Genomic DNA, 22,160 nt, shown 5'->3' with positions numbered 1-22,160 from the left:
ACAATGAATGTGGCTAATGTTTACACTCAGGGTACATTACGGCATGTTTTCCATAACGTTACGACGTTCTCAATATAATTCATAATCCCACGTTTATAATGAACAACGCGTTATGGTTATTGTGTTATTAAAAACTGTGTACGCAGGTGTTACAGTTAACATGGTAACACTAAGTTACACCTGGTTTACTTGTATGTTACTGATTAAGAAGTAATGTAAAAAAACAGTTATACGGAGAATAACTCCAGAACGGAGGGGCGGGGTGACCAAAGTGAGAATTTTTAATAAAATTATATTACAAAGTTTTAATTTAGACCCTAAAGATTCATATTAACTTGTACAAAAATGGCATTATATGACCCCTTTAAGTATAATAAAACTGTTTGACTGTATGGCTAACATGGTTTTGTTACATGTATATGGTAACAATCAGGACTCTGTTTGGATAGGTGTCAAATACACAGATTCATATAGTTTTGTCTAGGTATGCACCGATTATTTTTGTAAATTTGGAATTATGCTTTAAAAATTACAATATAGTTTTAACAATAAATAATTTCCATTGAACATGGATTGGATCTGTTGAACACATGACAGGCAAAGCTTTCATGAAGTCCAAATTTGCTGGTTTCAAAGCAATTTGGGTGGTTTCCCTCATCATTTACCCAATACGTAAGTGCTGTTTATAGAGGTTTTTCCACATTAACATAAGAACGAGAGAGAATTAAATTAAATATTTCATAGAAGGGCACCGACACTTATTGTGGCTATTATTATTTCTGGATTGTGCGTTTTTACAAAGTGTGTTACTAATTAATTAAATCAACCCATCATTTCATATCAGCATCTTCATGAATAAACTGATAGGCCGATGGTTGTAATGTGGTCAATAACTGCCAGCCAATACATCCGTGCATCCCTAGTTTTGTCAATGCAGGCAGCTGCATTTGTGAAACAATATCAACGGTTGACTGTCATGAACGAAGCACTGTCACGTACATTCTCAACTCATCTGCTTTGCTCCGATGAAATTGTTTATGTATTGATATATTCAAAATTGTTTTTTGCTGCAGTTGTTAACTACAAAAACGGTCGGTGGTCAGATTATTATTTTTTTAAACGAGTTCACAAGCCGAGGCGGTAGCGTGGTGATACTTCCTTTACACCTCAGGATGGGAATGTAATGTAATTTTCAATAAATGAATGATCAGAGTCTGCTTATAATGTGGTTACCACATGTAGGGCCCTATGATTTCTGCAATGTTAAAAACAGGGATGGACTCACTGGATCCAGTTATAAAATTGGCATTAGCTATAAACACGGAATGTCTCTTAATTTGACATATTTGGGACAAAAATAATGTTTGAATTCACAAATAATCCAATTAAATTTGCAATATGTCCTAGTGTGATTATTAATCTGCAAAAGGCTGTGATTTAATGAAATAAATATATAATCTGCATGTACTGCATTGTTCAAAATGAATGTGTGTGATGAATTCAGAAAAATAACCATTCAGTAACAACAATATGCATCATGACCTCTCGTGTGTGTTTGCTGAAATATTACTACACCCGTTGGGCACATAAAATGTCTTGCAAAATTGTGCCTTAAAAATAGTAGGAACCCTGTTGGTTGATGTGTTGGGGCCATTCATTCAGAACATGTTTTATGTAAAAATAGCTACATTAACTGGAACAGAACACAGGTGTCATGAGAAATGTTTTTAAAAGATGATGTACTTTTAACTTGTTACAACATCCTAAAACTGTCAAAGGTATCTGTCAAGTATAGGGGTGTGCAATATTGACAAAAAATGATATCTCTATATTTTCTGGGATTTTGCTGATAACGATAAACAGACGATATTTTGCATCCTTCAAAAAAAATGTGTTGAAGGCTTATATTGTACTAGTTCCCTCTTACAACATATTAATAGCATAATATGATAATATTGATTGTTGATATTTTTAATCGAAACAATATATTGAAGGAAAAGAGATCTTTATTATTTTAAACTGAATCATTCAAGAACAATACAAAACACTGCTCAGCTGAAAGGTGAACTGTGCAGTGCAGCATACAAGCAAGAAGCAAAAATATGACATTGTAATAAAAGTCACCAAATGCAAACTTCTTTCAAACACAGCACAAGAAAAAAACAATTATTGCATTTGTAAACAAATTACACCCTTCTGTACATTTTTGCATAAAGTCAAAGATGAAAAAAAAAAAAGCCCAGGCAGTGTGTAAGTCTTCAAAAGTTGTTTAAAACCATCTCTCTCAACCTCTTGAATTAGCACGATGACTTTTGCGATGTAATTGGTGACAGCGTTTGTTATATCTTGCCATCTGTTGCTTTTTTTGTCCTAAGGAACTTTTTTGTTAAAGAGGAAAACTAAAAGGAAAGAAAGGCATAAACTGGAAATGATCATTTTAGCGATATAAACAAAGCTACATGACTGATAAGGGGTTAAGACAATGGTGAAAGCAGGAAGCAGATCATATCAGAGCAGAGATGATTTGCTGATTTGTCAGACTTTAAACAGCTGACTGGCTCTGCAGCACTCTAAATGAGGGATGGTATGGACGGATACTCCAGGGCTTTGGTTAGCTTCTTATTTTCCCATTAACTCTCCATTAGCAGAGCCACATGGCCAATGTGCCACTCAAGAGTAGAATGCATTTTCCTAATAGCCAACATAACTGTTGTTGTCAGACATTAGCATTAGTTGAGGCCAATTGTGTGTATCTGTACAGTAGCTACTCACACAAGCTCTTACAGCCTTTATGTAGAGTGCTGCAAGTCACATATTCTGTGTTGCTCCCTGCCTGTCCATTTTAACAACCCCTCCCCCACCACTGCACACTCGGTTACTCCAGTTGCCACAGCAACACCATGGTTTCACCATTGCTAGATCAACAATATGCTCGCTGGTTTATTGAATGCTTCTACCGCAGTGATTCAGGGCTTAAACTGATTTGAGAATCAAAAGATATTACAAACATGGCTCTAATAAAGGATTAGCATATGATTACTCTAATACAAGAGAGTTTTTGCACTCCAAACACTTCATCGTTTTATTGATTTGCTTGTTCTACCGCATACAGAATCTTAATGGCAGCTTATTATGTTTAAAGCTCTTTTCACAGCATTGGGCTGGATCTAAAATTTTCATTCAATGATATATGTTTTAGTAAGGGATAATGTACAGTTTCAGCTCGTCATTTCAATGCATATCGCTGATCCTACCAATTCTTAAATTATGCTCTTTAATTGGCTGACAAATTAGAACTGTTTCGTTCTCATTATTTGTTATCACAACAATTATATTCAGAGTTGGTAAAACCACAAAAAAAGATGAGATAGCCATTTGTTGTATATCGTTGGAAAGGTCTCAATTTGTAAAATGCAATAAGTACATTTGTTTCACTCAGAGGCTAAACTGCAGTGAGTTTTAGATCAAAGTCAACATCTGTAATAGTCAGTATCTGGTGTGGCCACCAGCAAGTACTGCAGTGCATCTCCTCCTCATGAACTGCACCAGATTTGCCAGTTCTTGCTGTGAGATGTCACCCCACTCTTCCACCAAGACACTTGCAAGTTCCCAGAGATTTCTGGGGGGTATGGCCCTAGCCCTCACCCTCCGATCCAACAGGTCCCTGTCGTGCTCAATGGGATTGAGATCCGGGCTCTTCGCTGGCCATGTCAGAACACTGACGTACCTGTCTTGCATGAAATCACGCACAGAACGAGCTGTATGGCTGGTGGCATTTTCATGCTGGGGGGTCATGTCAGGATGAGCCTGCAGGAAGGATACTACATGAGGGAGGAGGATGTCATCCCTGTAACGCACTGCGTTGAGATTGCCTGCAATGACAACAAGCTCAGTCCTAAGACTTTATAGATATTACAGTTTCATTTTTTTAATGCATGTTTTCCTGTAAAGCTGCTTTAAAACAGTCTGTGTTGTGAAAAGCGCTATATAAATAAAAATTACTTGACTAGTGGCTAAATTATTAATATAACAGCCTGAACTCTTGAAAATGATGTGACTGGTGACATTTCTACAAAATGACATTACGTGGTTCATTGCTCATATTGTGGCAGTTTCGAGGTGAAATATAAACTGTGTGGTGCTAAAATGTTCTCCTATACAGATGAGGTTTTAAAGGGTAATGCTCTATCAAAGTTTAAATCTATTAAATCGACCTCCCTATTCTAACTTTAAACCAAACCGATAATTTCTTAAAAAGTAAATGTGACATGAATAATATCAGTTCATATTGTGATGCTTCACAATATGAACTTCAATGACATTTGAGAAAGATTGTAAATGTAGTTGGTTATGTTATAGAAATAAAATGTTTCATACACTTTAGTAAAAGTGTTTTAATGTAATAAGAAAGCATTATCTGATGAACAAATTGAAAAGTAAGTGTTTATGTACTGATAATCTGGCATTTAACTCATGGTTTGAGTGAAAGTGAATAGAAGTCATTGTTATTGTAGTGTATCTAGTGTTTATTTCAACAGGAGGCTGCCGCAATACCTACAACAAGCCACGTAAAAATTATTTAGCAAAACTGTAGGTATAGTAATATATTTCTGTGAGACTAGGTTGGGATAAAAGATGGGGGGGTTTGGGATCTGGACTGTGGTTGCTGGCACACAAGTCTATATTATTGCTCTTAGAGCTGAATTTCACCGTTTCATCTCCATAGCATCTGCATACTGTAGCTCATGCAGCTCATCTGTGATACTGGAATTTATTTGCTTGTTTAGAATGAATTTCCTCAGCTGTGGCCACACACACACACACACACACTCACACACAGTCTATAAGGTAAGCCGTTTTGAAATCAATTTCTATGTAAATCAGAGGAGATGGGCCACTGTGGCAGGCAGCAGACTCTTCTATCACTGGTGTATCTGTAGCTGGGTGGTACTATGGTGTAGTGTGGTGTCTGGGCTGGAGAGAGAGTGATGACTGTGGGCTGTTATTGGCTAAAGCCCATGATGGACTCCCTCAAGTCTGTAAACTCAACATTACAACACTTCTCCCAGCTCTTCACGGCCTTCAAACTAATCTCAAAAAAGTTTAGAGTCACAGAAACATTCACAAAGGGATATTCTAGGTTATTTTTAACCTAAAGGTATAGTTCAGCTTAACTTCCTGAGACCAGAGCATGACTGCTGTGTGCATTTTCCATATCCCTTTTTGAGTTGTAACTAGTAGTACCTAATAAACAAAAATGCAGTGCAATGCAAAAAAATAAAAACGAAAACCAAATAGATTTCCTAAAAATTGATGGCAGCATATGTGGACAGCGGGACTAAGTTGTGAAATTTTAAATAATACCAAGCTATAGAAAGTCTGATTATTATTTATTGTTATTATTATTATAAATCATAAAATATAAATCAAATTGTTTATTATGTTTCCAGCAGTGTTGGTTATTCATGTTTGTGAGACGTTTCAGACATTTCATCAGAAATTAACATAATTAATTCTGATTCAAAATAATGTCCAGCATCATCCAATCACTGCTAACCATGTTCAAATAAAATTATACATGATAAATTCTGAATCTATGTATTGATTACCATTATCCCAAATCTGTTAACATGTTGAGTGGTCCAAACATCATCTGCAGCCTGAAACAAAATTTTTGATTGAAAGTTTGGATTGAATGCGATTGGCTGCATAGAGAACTATAGGATGCTCCCTTGCTCCCTATTTAGTGAATGACTTAACCTCCAGTGTGCTCTCTGTCTCCACTGGTCTCAGAACAGTTTGAAATGCACCTTATTTTCATCCTAACTCCATATAAAGCCTCTGAAAGCAAACTGTTTCAGCTTTTGAATGAATCCATTGATTCTCAGTGTGATAATGCACAGTAAATATAGAAAATCTGCTGAATTACACATTAGTGGACATTGTATTTAGCAGCATAGCATTTTGTGATAAATCACAAACATTTAAAATATGGCATATCGGATGAAACTAGAGACTCTAATATTTTGACTCAAACAGTTTTCAATGTAAAAACGTCATTAGGTTTCTTACCAGATACAATTTTGTTTGTGTTTCTCCTAAAGACAAACTCTGTGATCGAAACCATGTTGTTTTGTCACATTTTGTCAAATATTTAACCCTTTTTACTGATATCACAGTCTCCTGAACTGAGATCAGTTGGATTAAATTAATTTCAATTATGTGTTTCATATAGCAAAGCCAAAATAAAATGTCCACGCATGTTTAAGGGGGGCGGACAAGGTTAAAATGAAAATTCTGATTTAATCAATTTGTTTATGGAATTTCTTCCATACGATAGCTTTGTACAAGGAACAAACCAAGTGTTAGTCACCATTCACTGAAATCTTTGCACTTAGCCGTAGCTCTCAAATCTAATTTGTGCTTGCGCTAAAGTTCAAATGTGTCACGACATAACACCATGTTTATTGTCAATGAAGTCAGAAGTCATTGGTTCGTTCTTGTGACTGATCATCAGTGATTCAAAGCTGCCATAACGCATCTCGAAGTGCCATATTTGAAAGACTTTAATGTCATTACCTGCTATTAAGTTAGGCCACGTCCACACTAATACATTTTAGTTTGAAAATGACGTTGGGTGACTGAGAACAGTCGGTGTTGGCATGGTGAGAACAGTCGGTGTTGGTAACTACCATATCTGTAAAGCATTTGTCATAGATTTATGAAATATCTATAAGTAAATGACTAGAAGTTCCTTCACCTAGAAAAATAGTCCCACCTTAAAACAAAGATTTACACAACTTTTACGCTCAAGTAACAATTTTTTTGTTTAATTGCTCTAACAAAAAAAGAGCTTCACATTTCCTCTGTTAAACACTGGTTGCCTGTTAGACTTTCATTGTAAGTGTATTACTGTAATTGTGTTTCCAGTTCATTTATGCACGCTGAGGAACGAGTCGAAATTACTGTCTGTGGTAATGCTTCAGATCCAGGATATGAACATTAAATCGAAATTAACCCGGAATATTCCTTAAACCGATTACATTCGTAATATTTTTTCATTAGCGCTATTGTTTTCCCCAAGAGCTTTGTTCAGTATCGGCTTTCCGCAATGGTATCTTGTGACAGCGCCCTAAAGCATGAGATTATTTTTTTTGTCTTATTGGATCCTCAGTGATTTCTTTTTCTCTTTATTTTCATTTGAGTTGTTGTTGACAACTCACTGCCAGCCTAGAGCTGATGTCTGGCTCTCAAGAAACATTACTGATAACTCACAGTGCTGTGATATAATTTCAGTGAAAACATAATTGCATAGATTTAGCTTTTCTGAAATGAGAGGAATGGCTGTTTTAGATGCGTTGAGTGGCCTGTGTGAGTGATGGTGCAATAACTTTAATCTTAGATGTTCCAACTCATGTGTTACTCAGTCTTTTATCTGTGAGATTTATCTCTTTTAATACTCTGAGGTGAGTCTTTTGGGATGACACATGCTCCGTTCCTGTCATTGTGTGTATATGTGTGTGTGTGTGTTGTCTTCATTGGCTGAATGGCCCAGCGGGTTCAAGTAGGCTCTGCTGCTGGCCTTCCTGCACTGTTATTGATGAGCAGTCATGTCATCCTGTTGAGATGCTGTATGGAAAAGTACAGGACTCGCAAACACTAAGAAATAACCCATCATAGCCCCTTTTGTGTCCCTTTTATGAGGCCAAACAATGTAAGTATGAGATTTATTGCAGGGTGTATAAGGACACCTATTCACACAAGTCCAAACTTTCGGCGACAAGTGAACGACAAGGAAGCAATGCTACAGGTCCAAAAATATTGTTCTGCAATGATCTGCATTTTAAATTATTTATTCTGATGACAAACAGTCATTCAGGTTTACTGTAAAAGTAAAAGCAAAAGCTTTACTGTAGAGTTTTGTGGCTTTTAATCCTCATTTATTCGCTTTGAGACCATCTGTATGGTTTTGCACTAGGCTTGGGATCAATGCCTTTTTCACACATCAATTATCTGATGTATCCGATGATTATTGATGAATAGGTCTACCTAATGCACAAAAGTTTTTAACTTTTCATACATATTTCTTAACACAACTTTGCGTGAGCGGCAGGGTAAATTAAAGTGTGTCACACACCGGATGTGTCTGGTGGACGAAATGGCGCTTTCTAAAATTTGAAGCAATTCTTTTCTATTAAGGTTCATATAAGCATGGTCTTTCAGTCTCTTGAGGCTGCTTAAAATTCTTCAGTGACACAGAGCGTAACACGCTTAGTTTTTTGTTAGCTTTGACCCAAATCATTATCAAATAACAAAGATTATTTAATCTAGCCATCACTGGATGATATATTGTGTACATGCATCTTTCATAGAGCCTACACAATGTCTTTTTGTGGTTTGACAGCTTGAATGAAACCACTTCAAAGCTACATACAGAGAAATTGCATAATAATTTATAATCCTTCAGTTTGCAGAGTTAAACCGGTTTCATACACTAACCTGCAAACTCATCAACATCACTTTCATTCTTGAAGTAGAAAAACCGAAACAGAACCCCAGGTGAATGAATTGGAAATCATGCAAATTAGGCTTGTTATTTAAATGTCGGCTAATGTTAATATATCGATGCCTAAAAATATATTGATAAAATAACGTGATGATCAAAAATCTATATATAATTATTTTAAGACATAGCTATTTTGTACTCCTAAATATTGATACAATTTCTTTAGTAGGTCTACACTTTTAAAAATGACCAAAAGTTACAGACCAAAACAAATATATGACTCATCCTGCAATCCCAAAGATTTTTGTCAAATCATATGCTTACTAGAATGAGAATGCCCCCCCATGCAACCTGCAAATGACTAGCAAGTAGTAAATCATGGTTCTTAGCCGTGAAGTAACTAAAGCCTGTTAGAGTCCTTTGATACGTCCTGTTTTAATAGAGAATACATCAACACAGGAAAACAACTGATCTTATTATTGGTCGGAAATAGTTATGTTAAGTTATGTTATGAGAAAATGTTTGTAAAAATAACTTTTGTGTCATTTGGTCACAATAGACTTGCAAGGATTTGCAAGATCTCACTTTATGTGCTTGTGTTTTGACTGTTTTTGGTCATATAGACACATGTTCAGTCATGTTCTCTTGTGTGAATGTGTTTGTATTGATTTTGTATCTTAGGAGAACCCAAAGCACAGGACAAGAGCCCCTCAGGAGGCAGGGTTCTTCAGTCGGCAAAGCACCCCAGCCTCTCTCTGCACAGGCAATCAAGCACATATGGGTCCGCACTGCCCTTTTTGAAAAAGTCTTGGACAAAGTCGTGCAGTACATTGTGGATAATGCGAGGTAATTAGAATATCTGCCTCTATTCCAGTCCATTCTGCTTTCTCTGTTTGATTTTGTATAAACTGCGACCACGCTGCATTCATTACAAGAGCATCTTGTCTTTGTTCATATTATTATTTGCAAAGATTCAGGCTTGAAATCTGATATTCTTTATGTTCATGGTGATAGCTTTCACTCTCAGGTATAATGGGCTGTTCATTCAGCTTTTGAAATAGGTCTCTGGTTTTTGACTAACACATTGTCTGTTATTGGTTTGTGTGTCTCTGCAGTAAGTATTATGAAAAGGAGGCCCTGATGCACGACTACGTGTTTGGCCCTATACTGGCAGCGCTTCTGGGTAAGTCTGTCTAATGCTTACAAACACACTCAGGAAAGATTTATAGGTGAAATTAAGGTTTACAGGTTATGAAAAATATATTCAGTGCTTTAAAAAGACATTCAAATGGTGTTAGCTCAGCATTATTGTATTACAATACAGATTGTTTGTCAGATTGTTTGTGTGAAATAAATGTTTTTCATCTATAGTAGGGCCTTGTGCTCTGGAGTACACCAAGCTCAAGACATCAGATCATTTCTGGACAGACCCGTCAGCCAATGAGTTGGTGCAGAGGCATCGTATCCACGGGGCCCACAGAGGTCAAGAGGTTTCGCCGGGCCAGAGGCCTGCACTCGGGGTGAGAAAATCATGCCGTTAGAGCACATGGGGTGTTTTGATATTGTTATTTTTGTAATAGTACCCTACTAGTCAAAAGTTTGGACATGCCTTCTGGTACTTGTTCTTTATTATTATTATTCTCCACATTTCAGTAATCAAATCTGGGAAATAGCACAAATGGAAGTATAAGAATTATGTAAAGACCAAAAAAATATGTTATATTTTAGCTTCTTCAAAGTAGCCACATTTTGCCTAGATTACTATTCTTGGCATTCTCGTTACCAACTTCATGAGTTGCTCCCCCAACACATGGGATGCTTTTTAACAGAATTTAAGGCGTTCCCATTCATTCTTGTCACTTTTTGGCTGCTTTTGCTTGACTTTGAACAACTCAGTTTAAAAGAGCCATTGGTTTTGTAAATAAATTCTTAAGTAAGCACAATTTATATTTGTTTACAAAACTAATTTCAAGCATTTAAGCAGAAGCATTTTGATCTAAAGGTTTTTAAGATGCATGAGAAACATAAATTCAGTCAAGTGTAGGCCTGTCGCGATTACTTAATAATCATTCGATCGCGGTTATTTGATCTATCCGTGGTAAATTGTGATAAACGCAATTATTGTGCACTTTACCAATACCAATCACGTTTTACTCTCCAAATAAGGGAATGAACGGTGCGTTTGAGTTTCTCGTTCAATTGATCTCCATCCGTCTCACTAATTCGCACCACAGACCATGCTTAGTGCAGCTCCTGAAGAGCGCATGAATATTAACAGCTTCAGAACCAGAATTGAAGCGCAGTGATGCACATGCCGTCTGTGGAGGTTTGCACCAAACTCCGGTAAAAATATAAACAAGGATTTTAGGGAATGTAAAGTGCTCCATTTCAGTTTAATTTAACCATTGTGTAATGGCATTGTGGGTTCATACACGCAGTGTTAATGACACAGAGGAGCCCGAGATTATAGAATGAAAAAACACAGAATCTGAAAGGTCTTTCTTCATTTGAAATAAGGACTTGTGGGTTAAATTGGAGAGCCTTAAAGTAACATGTGAAAGGGGTCTTTGTGGCTCAGCGAGTAAAGACGCTGACTAACACACCTGGAGTCGCAAGATCGAATCCAGGGTGTGCTGAGTGACTCCAGCCAGGTCTCTTAAGAAACCAAATTGGCCCGTTTGGGTAGAGTTAGATGGGGTAACCTCTTCATGGTCACAATAATGTGGTTTGCTCTTGGTGGGGCGCATGGTGAGTGGTGTGTGGATGACGTGGAGAATAGCATGAAGCTATGTCTCCGTGTGAATGCGCTCATCAAACAACGTGATAAGATGCATGGATTTATGGTCTCAGACATGGCGGCAACTGAGATTCGTCCTCCGCCACCCATAGTGAGGTGAGTGAATACGCCACCACGAGGACTTAGAGCGCATTGGGAATTGGGTACTCCAAATTGTGGAGAAAAAGGGGAGAAAAGAAAAATTTTAAAAATAAGTAACGTGTGAAAGTGAAGATTTTTGGATAGAAATATTTTTACGAATATAATATAATAATAGGTATTCAGGTTGGCTGGGTTCCACAAACAACAGTGTAAATGCAAAATGGACCAAGACTAAAGTTGATTTATTGAAAATTATTAAAAATATTTTTAGATTTAAATACAATTTTTAATGTCATTCATACGTTTTAAAAGCCTGTAATTGTTAAATATGAATACATTACTTCTTAATGTTAATCAAGCATACATATGACAAAAGCATGACAATTTGTTTGACAATTAATCATCATAATCGTGACAACCCTTCTCAAGCGTGTTCAAACTTTTGACTGGTGGTGTTTCTAAATGCTTAACCTATCTGTATATTACATAAATATTTCATATTCATGGTCACACATTCACTTTCTATAGATCCGAAAGAGGCAGTCTAGTGGTAGCATGTCTGAGGACAAGTTTGCAGCTTCGGCGAGAGAGTATGTTGAATCCCTGCACCAAAATTCACGTGTTCACTTGCTCTACGGAAAGAACAACGTACTTGTTCAACCGGTAAGACGGTAAACACAAAGACATGCTGTCGCACACATTCAAAATCACTTACTGGAAAATTGGTTTGATTTGCGGGAAATAATTCTCTTTATGGTTGTAACAAAACGTATTGATTTTAGATCAATGAGTCACATCTAATCAATAAGTGCTTCACAATAGGGGCTGGTTATGGGAAAAGGGCCACAATGGTTTACAACATGTGTAGATGGAGAAAATCCCTTCTTGTCCAAACAGTCCCTGGCATTTGCTACTCTCCAATGAATCAGCCAATCAGTGCTGAATTTCTGGCTGATAGTTGGCCAGTCTTTTGAAATGGAAAAGGCAGACTGGATTAGCCATTACACCACACTAGATTTGTCATCAAGTATGAGTCAAGGATGTGGTGTCTGTGTGTGTTTTCCTGTGCGCATTTGTGTGCATGTCTATAAGATTTGCCATGGTGACTGATGTAGCTGGGCACGCAGAGTGCTGGGTCTGGCAAGGACTTGTAGAAATCAATAGTGTAAATGGCCCTTGCCAGTAGGATCCCAGTGATTCAGGTGTAATTGGATTTCAGTGTGAAACCTGATGCATCTTGCAGCTATCATTATCCCGGTAAATCGTAAGAGACATTTTATTTATATCACTTGTTTGATTGTATCACTCACTCTCTCTGTCATTCTGTGATCTTTCGCTTCTCTTTTATTTTTTATCCCTTTCTTCCTGATATATTAAAGGAAAAGTTCACCCCCAAAAAAATTCTGTCATTATTTACTCACCATCGTGTCGTTACAAACTCCTATGCTCTTATTTTTTTCTGTGGAATTCAAATGTTTCTAATGAGAGATTTTTCATTTTATGATTAAAGGAATGTCATCTCAGATGTGTATGACTTTCTTTCTTCTGCTGAAAGATTTTTAGAAGAATATTTAGGCTTTGTAGGTCCCAACAAAGTGAATGGTGACTTTGGCAGCATTAAAGTAATCCATAAGACTCCAGTGGTTAAATCTATATCTTCAGAAGTGATGTGATAGGTGAGAAACAGATCAATATTTAATTCTGTTTTCCTCCCTGCCCAGTAGGTGGCAATATGCACGAAGAATGTGAATCGCTAAAAACAAAAGAAGAATATGGAACTGAAAGTAGAGATTTATAGTTAAAAATGACTTAAATATTGATCTGTTTATCACCCACCCCTATTATATATCTTCTGAAGATTTATATTTAACCACTGGAGTCATGTGGATTACTTTTATGCTTCCCTTTATGTGATTTTTGACCTTCAAAGTTCTTGCCACTATTCACTTGCATTGTATGGATCTACAGAGCTGAGATATTTTTCTAAAAACCTTTCTTTGTGTTCAGCAGAAATAAGTTATGCACATCTGGGATGGCATGGGGTTGAGTAAATAATGAGAGAATTTTATTTTTGGGGGAACTGTCCCTTAAAGTATTTATTAAACTCATACACAGGAAAGAGACAGAGATTAATATGTAAGGCTGCTGATAATGATAATAAAGGCTTTTTAGACCACCTTTAAGAGGAATGGGGGAAGCTGCTGTGTATTATTATTTGTGGTTTTGATAAAGTCTTTGTTCTTTGCAGAAGAAGGACATGGAGGTGCTGCGTGGTTACCTGTCCCTCCATCAGGCAGCGGAAACACTCACGCTGAAGTGGACACCCAATCAGCTAATCAATGGAACTCTGGGCGACTGTGACCTAGAGAAGAGGTAATACACACAAAGGGGATATTCAAGAAAATTGGGTAATCAGGTAAAATGGACCAGATAAGGTTGGAGTGTCATAAATCTTAAGATAATACAGTGATACCCTATCACTGTAAATAATTGTAAACTGTTGCTTAAAATTGTAAACTTTACATGACATGTAACTGATTTAATTGGTGTAAGTTTGCTAAGGTGGATAGAGCAGTTCATTTAACAGAGGAAGGAAAAGGAAAACATAAGATCCTGCTATTGGTCAACAAGGTTATACAAGGATATATAATATATTTTAATGGAGGAAGTGGACATCTAAATGTAACAGAAATTATATTTTGATTGTGTCTATAAGAGGAATTGCAAAAGATTAGCTAAACAGGCTAAAGACAAAAAAAAAAAAACTATGGTTATGGGCCCATTTTAGCAGAACAGGTTACCAAAGTTAATTTAAAACTGCTTTTGTTAATTTGTTCATAATTTGTCATTTTGTCTGAACACCACAGTAGTGCAAGCGTAGAGGGGGATATCCACCATTAAAATATATCTCTAGCCTAAAACTTTGTTTTTTATTATACAGTATATTTTGAACATAAAATGATAGAAGAGACCTGACTCAACACAAAACTACAGTAGCACTTTGGGAAATCGAGCATTATGCGGATAGACATCTTAATGCTGCTCTCTATGAAAACAATGGCTTAAAGGAATAGTACAGTTTAAATTCTCTCATTTACTCACCCTCATGGCATCCCAGATATGTACGACTTTCTAAAAGATTTTAGGAAGAATATCTCAGTTCTGTTGATCCTTACAATGCAAGTGAATGGTGTCCAGAAATTTGAAGCTCTAAAAATCACATAAAGGCAGCATAAAATTAATCCATATGACTGAGAAACCACACGCGCTATGAAATCTCCATTATGACCAGCCCTCCTATGCATGTTCATGAGAGGACCAAGTACTTCTTCTAGTTTTTGACGATTAACATTTTTCATGCATATCCTCACCTACTGGGCAGGGTGGAGAAATAAAAAAGGAGATAAAGCAAAGGAAAGAATAAATAAATCCTATGTGCACAACAGCCCAGTAGGTGGCGATATGTACAAAGACTGTGAATCGGCAATAAAGAAAAGAAGACCTTTTGTAAATGTGCATAGTAGGGCTGGTCAAATTGGAGATTTAGAGTGGAAAAGGAGTTCAGTATTGATCGGTTTCTCACCCACACCTATCATATCGCTTAAGAAGACATGGATTAAACCACTGGAGTCTTATGGATTGCTTTTGTGCTTTCTTTATATGTTTTTTGGAGCTTCATAGATCTGGTCACCATTCACTTGCTGATATGGATCTACAGAGCTGAAATATTCTTCTAAAAATCTTTGTTTTCAGCAGAAGGAAGAAAGTTATACACATCTGGGATGGCATGAGTGTGAGAAAATTAGAGAATTTAAAACTATCTCTTTAATTTATCTGATTTAATCCTTTAAACACATTGCTTGCAATAATACACACTGTTGCCAAAAACACTTTCTCCCTCTCTCTAACTCTAGTATTTATTGGGACTACGCATTGACTGTGCCTTTAAGACAGATCGTCTGCCTACATTGTCATCAGCGCCGTAAGTATAATAACATGGAAAAGGATTTTCTCTTAATCACGTTCTTCAACTTCTGTAGTTTTAAATTGAGTCCAAGAGGTTCATTGATCGGTGTTTCCACATCAAAGTTTGTAATAAACGTAAGATTTTACTAAAAAGTATGTAATAATTTTACATTATGTAAATTATAAAATGAAATAACTAAAATGTAAAGTAAAATACCTGTAATGCCCTTGTCTAAAATAAATGAAAAAATAGGATAAGATTTATGATTTAATTTGCATAATTTGAATGTTGAATCTATCATTTAAAAAAAAAACATTTGCATTGTTTGTTTACTATTCATTTAATGAAAATGATATAATATGTTTTAAAATAAATGTATATTTATGTGAATTTCTCTCAGCGGACTGTGGTGGCACTCTGGTGTTAGTAAGTCAGGATGGGATCCAGAGGCCTCCTCTGCACTTCCCCCCTGGGGGCCACCTTTTGGCTTTCCTGTCCTGTTTGGAGACAGGTCTACTGCCCCGGGGTCAGCTGGATCCCCCTCTCTGGTCCCAGAGGGGTAAGGTGAGTGTTGTTTAGTGCCATCTTACTCTAATGTATTCAGCAGTTACTATTAATGACCTGCATCTGAATCTTTAATAGATTTTAGCATTTGACATCCTTGTTTTTAGATGGAATAAATAAAAGCTTTATTCCAGTCTGCTTGTTTGAATTCTAGCTTTTACATAGTGTTAACATATGGCTATGTTCAATTAAGAGTTTCTAATTAATTGCAAAATGTTATTCATTTGAAAAATGCCTTATGTTTGAATATGATCGTGTGTGCGTGCGCGCGTGTGTGCGCGTGTGTGCGTGCATGTGTGTGCGTGCATGTGTGTGCGTGTGTGTGTGTGTGTGTGTGTGCGTGTGTGTGTGTGTGTGTGCGTGAGACAGGGCAAAGTCTTCCCTAAACTTCGTAAGAGGAACAACACTGCCCGTTTAGTTGATCAGGATGGCGGGGATGGAGAGGAGCAGATCGCTGCAGACTACGTGTTTCGCATTGTTTATCCGGGACACTGTCACGACTCAAGTGAGTATCCATCCAGACGTCCATCCATCACACATCCATTTACTCATTTAACACTCCACCAACCAGGGTTCCCACGCATCCTGGAAAACCTAAAAAAAATAGTAATGATTATTTGTTCTGGAAAATATTTTAGGTTAAAAAAAAAACCTTTGACTGTTTTGCTAAAAAAGTTTTTGTTGCATGTACAAAAACATGGTAACGATCGGGATAGGTGTCAAATACACAAATATGTATCACTTTGTCACTGTTGATGGCTGCGCATTGTGAAACAACGTTAACAGTTTAGTCATAAACAAAACCATGTCACATACATTCTCTGCTCATCCTCTATCATCTCTTCTTTGCTAAGTATTTATATAGTGCAAATTCAAAATATTCTTCTTTCTTTTCTCCTTTTCACTTATCCGGGTTTGGAATGTGGAAGTAAACGATAGCAGGGAGACCACAGAAAATACAATTGTTGCTTACCCTTTTGCTACAAAAGTGGTGGATTTACAGCAGTCAGAAGAGGGAAAGAGGCCACATTTTCTGTCACCCTCTCAGCAGCTGTAATTGAAACCTCACCACAGCTGTGGTAGCTCATTTTATAAAACTAATATAATACACAAAATTATTTTAAAAAATTGCAAATATAAAAAACTAGATTTACGCTCCTGAATAAGTCTGTGAAAAGAGTCCATTAAACCACAAAAGTTTGTGATTTCATGAAATATATATATAATCTGCATGTGCTGCAAGGTTCAAAATAAAAATGAATACTATAATAATTTCATTCGATTTAAGTTTGAATGAATTCATTTAATTAGATGCCATTTTGATGATACAATTTAATGAATCTGTTGAATATGAAATTCAGATCAAATAAACACAATATACATCATGAACTCTCGTGTTTTTGCTTAAAGGAATATTCCAGGTTCAGTACAAGTTAAGCTGAACCAACAGCATTTGTGGCATAATGTTGATTACCACAAAAATGTATTCTCACTGTAACCTCGCTTTTTTAAAAGAAGAGGATGGACAAGTCGAAAAACATTTCAGTGGTAATCAACAAATGCTGTCGATTGAGCTTAACTTGTGTTGAACCCAGAATATTCCTTTATATATTACACCCATTAGGCAGAAAAAATGTCCTGGAAATATCCTGGAAAATTGTGCCTTGAAATAAGTGGGAACCCTGATATAATCGTATATACATCTATAAGATGGCTGAACTCTGATTCGGGCTGTATCCAGTGTTTGAATTGCATCAGTCAAGGCTCTTGGGGGCTCTGGACAGTTACAGAATGGGACTGTGCGTGGACACTTTAGCGTGTTTAGAAAATTCAGATGGAAAATAAGTTTTGAATTACTAAGTTCAAAAAATACCTTTATTTTGTGTCAATAAGTCTAAAAAAATTACGATTTTGTTCTTTGTTTTAATTCAATGATACAGAAAGGGACATAAGACCCCCCCCCCCCCCCATTTCAAATACAGGCTGCATCAGCCACTGTCTCTTCATCTCGTTGTTAGTGTGTTGTGTTCTCACGTTTCACTGTTTATGTGAAGCATAACAGCCGCCATGGAGGCTGCTAGGAGGGATGTGAGTGTTAGCTTTGGATTTTCACCGTTTTGAACTGGGATTTCAGTGCCATTTTTTATATCAATGTGTGTGTGCATGTGTGATTTAAGCATGACTGTTGCTACAGAGGCGGGTGCTAAACTGTATTCTTTTATCACCCAAGCTGTCACAATAAACTACCACCACACCACGGGCAGTCGTGCGCCCTCTCTGGACGACGATGAGGAGGAGGAAGATAGACTTCACGCAATGATCTCAATGATCTGCTCACGGAACCTCACAGACCCTAATGTCATGAAAGGTTTTTATCACCAGTGACCCACCTCACCCCCCACCCCAGCTCCCCATCCTTCTTTCTTTTCATTGCAACTGTTACCTGATCCCCACAGCAGCAGTCCAGCAGTGCAGCCGGTTGTTAGTCAGTGAGGGAACATTGAGCCACAGCTGGCACCTCAGGCATCGCAGTGTTCTAGTAACTCAATTCGGGGCTGCTTTTTGTTGGCCTGACCTGTGTGCATGTAACCATGGCAACCATGGTGTAATAATTTGTAGATAAAACAAAAGCTAGATCAAGTGAGGTCCAAGGTGTATGTTGTTTGTATGTTACAAGGCACCTATTCCAGCTTATCAGTGGTGCTTGCAAAGGCAAGCCTCATTATGACTATTGCTCATACTTTGGGTTAGGGATTTGAACAACTAACCCTACAGACAGTAAGGAAACCTCAATCATGCAGTTTGTCTAAGAGATTAGTTTTTCAACTTGGCTGCCATGGTGACATAATGCTGTAAACCCTAAAACTACTCTGAAAACAAAGATTTTTTGAATGAATATTTAATTTAAATGCTTTTATAAAATTTATAAGCTTAACATTTCTGTCTTTAAACCCTCAAGAAATCTGGACGTTAAGTTTTTTAAAGAAAAGGAGGGACAAGTCAATGTGTAGGAAAAATGATATAACCCACTTAGACCAGAGCCATGACTGCTGTGTGCATTTTCCATTTGCCTTTTTGATTTATAACTAGTAGCATCTAATAAACACGCAAACTATTTTATTTTAGAGCAAATAATTTTCCTAAAAATTCATGGCAACATCTGTGGACAGCGGGACTAAGTTGTGAAATGTTAAATAATACCAAGCTATAGAAACTCTAGTTTTTTATCTAATTGTTTATTATGTTTCCAGCAGTGTTGGTTATTCATGTTTGTGAGACATTAACATAATTAATTCTGATTCAAAATAATGTCCAGCATCATCCAATCACTGCCAACCATGTTCAAATAAAATTATACATGATAAATTCTGAATCTATGTACTGATTACAATTGTCCCAAATCTGCTAACATGTTGAGTGGTCCAAACATCATCTGCAGCCTGAAACTGAACTTTTGATTGGAAGTTTAGATTGAATACACTAAGCTGTATAGAGAGCTATATGATGCTCCCTTCCTCCCTATCTAGGGAATGACTTTACCTCCAGTGTGCTGTCCATTTTAAAATGGCGTATCGGATGAAACTAGAAACTCTAATATTTTAATTCAAACATGTTTCAATGTAAAAACTTAATTAGGTTTCTTACCAGATACAATTTTGATTATGTTTCTCCCTAAGACAAACTCTACTGTGGTCAGCACCATGTTGTTTTATCTGAACTATTGAGAATTATTGAGATTTTGGATGGGATATTTTGACTTAGGCCAGTAAACAAACATCTAGCAACCACTCAGAACACTCTAGAAACCACATAACAATGCCTTAACAAACAAGCAGAACACCTCAGCAACCTCATAGTTTCGCCCTGGCAACTGCTCATTTCAACGAGCACGACTCTTGCAGAAAATGTAAAAATCTAGTTCTTTAACTCTTTCCCCACCAAACACGGAATTTTCCGGGTATCCGTGTTTTAGGTGGAATACGGTAAGGAAGACCCGCACGCATGTTTTGAAAGAGTACGCAACTCTTTGATCAAAGAAACAGACTGCGATCGTCTCAAACGTGAAGAAGTGGAACACCATACTAATACTAAAGCTTCTCAGCTTTTTGTCCGAAATGTTGTTTTTGACAAAACCTACCTCTGTTCAAGTGGCAATAAAAAAAGAACAAATGAAGATAAAATAAAATCGTTTCTTTTGCCTAAAAGCAGAGGCTCAGATCTTTATTTTGATATATAGCATCTTCATATATTCATGGAAGAAAATATTCTGCGGGCCATTAAAATTTACCGAAAATCTTCAAAAACCCTGGCGGTGGCTGGCAACTTTTTTTAAAAACGCTGGCGGGGAAAGAGTTAAATGTAAGAGAGAAATAAATCCAATCTTGCTTACACGCTTAACCTTATTTGTGTTATTGCAACTGACATTTACACATAAGTCTATGTGTGTATAAGGTCAGTTCTGTGCACATCTCTCCCCCAGAGTCACTTCCCACAAATTACGTCACTATGTTCTCTCCACGCTTCCGTTGCCGGGGGTTACCTACACTAGCCTTTTTCACAGTCGGGAAAGCTTTCACTGCCCTGCCACATTGTCGCACCACTGCACTGCCTTTGTCATTCTCACACACTACACGAAAATACCATCTGGCTGATCTAATAGAGATGGTTTAGGACAGTGTTTCTCAGCTGGTGGGTTGCAACCCAAAAAACAATACTAAATTTAAATATTAAAAGGCAAATAACCATATAATCAGGCTTATCTATTTTTAAGAGGAGAAAACGATCCCTGTATCTTTTTGACAATGCTGACGTCAAAGGCAGTGTGTCCAATCAAACTCTGTGGTATTTTGGTGCAAATTAATCTGTCACTAGATAGAAGTTAGGTTACATGACATGCCCTTATCTTTAAAACCCATTAACAAATCTAGGCAAGGTCCAAGAAAATACAGTATGACCCAGTATTACATCAAATATAACATTAGCTTGCGATGAGGATAAAAAATGTCTTTGTTGACCACAGTGTGCAAAATGAATACATTTCAGCGTTTGATTGTAAGGACATTTTGTGTACTTTTGTATGCTACACAATTTTGGTACTGTGTTTGGCTGAAGCATGATGGGTCCTGAAGCAAACCAGTGGGAATCCACTGGTTTATGATTAAGGTAATCTGCACTGTTGGGCCAGATTTTGGTGGTCAGGCAACAATTCTTCCAATTATTTGCTCTCTTTTCCTTTTGCACTATTTGGTTGACATGAGTAAGTCCTGTTTGTTGTTTTGGGGTTCCATTACTTTCTTTTGGTTTCGCTGCAGAATGCTCAAGGGGCTTTTGCATGTCAAATTTGCAAATGTGTGTTTTATTTTCTTTATTTCTGTTTATGGTGAATGTGCTCCACTGCTTATCTGTCAGAACTGTGTCTCCTCTCCTTATCAGTTCTCTCTTTTCCTATTTGGTTTGTTATTTTAGTTTTTGATTTTCCTCTTGTGTTGTGCCGATTTTCTGCAATGCTGTTCACTGTAATTCTTCACTAACTGCAGTCACCTTTCATTATATCAGTTAGGTCCTGTGGGGTTCTGGTGTAGTAGACAAATGAATCGTTCCATGAACGCGTCGCCCATTTGATCATAGACTTACCAAAGTTCCATAGCCCATGCTAGACTTTTAGGGATAGATATTCAATATGTGCTGTCCGTCCACTGTTATTTTATTGTTACAACAAGGGAAGTTATGATGTATAGCAGGTCACCAGCTCCAACCTGAAGAATTAAGGTGAAGAGCATTTACTCGTGTCAGTTTACTATCGACACTTTTGGCTCAATGAGTTCACTATCTTCACATTTTATAAACTAAACATGGTATGCATTTTTCTTCTTTATTTATTTCTTTATTTTTGTCATGATTGAATCAGATGCATCCAGCATGGTAGGAATGGTTACTGTCTGTCGTTCTATATTCCACTCCAAGCTCTACCAGTGCCTGGCTTGATTTGTGACACTCTGTGATTGATTAATTGATTGATCGATCGATTGATTGGCAGGTCTCCTGGCATGGCATCCCCGCATCGTTTTACACCTTTTCCTTCTGTTCATTCATAGATGCATGTTTTTGATATCCTAACTTCAGGTTTGCTTGTATTACATTATGTGTATTTAGGGGCATCTGGGTAACAAGATCTGAATGTTATTTATATATATATATAAAAAAGGAAGAAATGTCTGAAAAGAAAAATAGGCTATATTTAAATA

General features: G+C 37.0%; 1 protein-coding gene across 3 annotated transcripts in view; it reads left to right on the top strand.

Annotated features, from left to right (window-relative positions):
• LOC127629680 (small G protein signaling modulator 2-like) overlaps positions 1-22,160 on the top strand; it is a 77,196-nt gene that overhangs the window by 43,038 nt on the left and 11,998 nt on the right. For 2 of the 3 annotated variants that reach the window (XM_052106883.1, XM_052106882.1), the window contains exons 4-11: positions 9,188-9,352; positions 9,622-9,689; positions 9,878-10,026; positions 11,913-12,047; positions 13,633-13,757; positions 15,299-15,366; positions 15,752-15,915; positions 16,285-16,420. In XM_052106883.1, coding sequence (XP_051962843.1) covers positions 9,188-9,352; positions 9,622-9,689; positions 9,878-10,026; positions 11,913-12,047; positions 13,633-13,757; positions 15,299-15,366; positions 15,752-15,915; positions 16,285-16,420 — 1,010 coding nt within the window. Of the gene's footprint in view, positions 1-9,187; positions 9,353-9,621; positions 9,690-9,877; positions 10,027-11,912; positions 12,048-13,632; positions 13,758-15,298; positions 15,367-15,751; positions 15,916-16,284; positions 16,421-18,145; positions 18,284-22,160 lie in introns of all 3 variants that reach the window. The other variant, XM_052106881.1, reaches the window with a different exon arrangement.

Source organism: Xyrauchen texanus, chromosome 36 (genome assembly GCF_025860055.1).
Source record: "Xyrauchen texanus isolate HMW12.3.18 chromosome 36, RBS_HiC_50CHRs, whole genome shotgun sequence".
Lineage (NCBI taxonomy): Eukaryota > Metazoa > Chordata > Actinopteri > Cypriniformes > Catostomidae > Xyrauchen > Xyrauchen texanus.
This window is presented reverse-complemented; position numbering and strand designations above follow the sequence as displayed.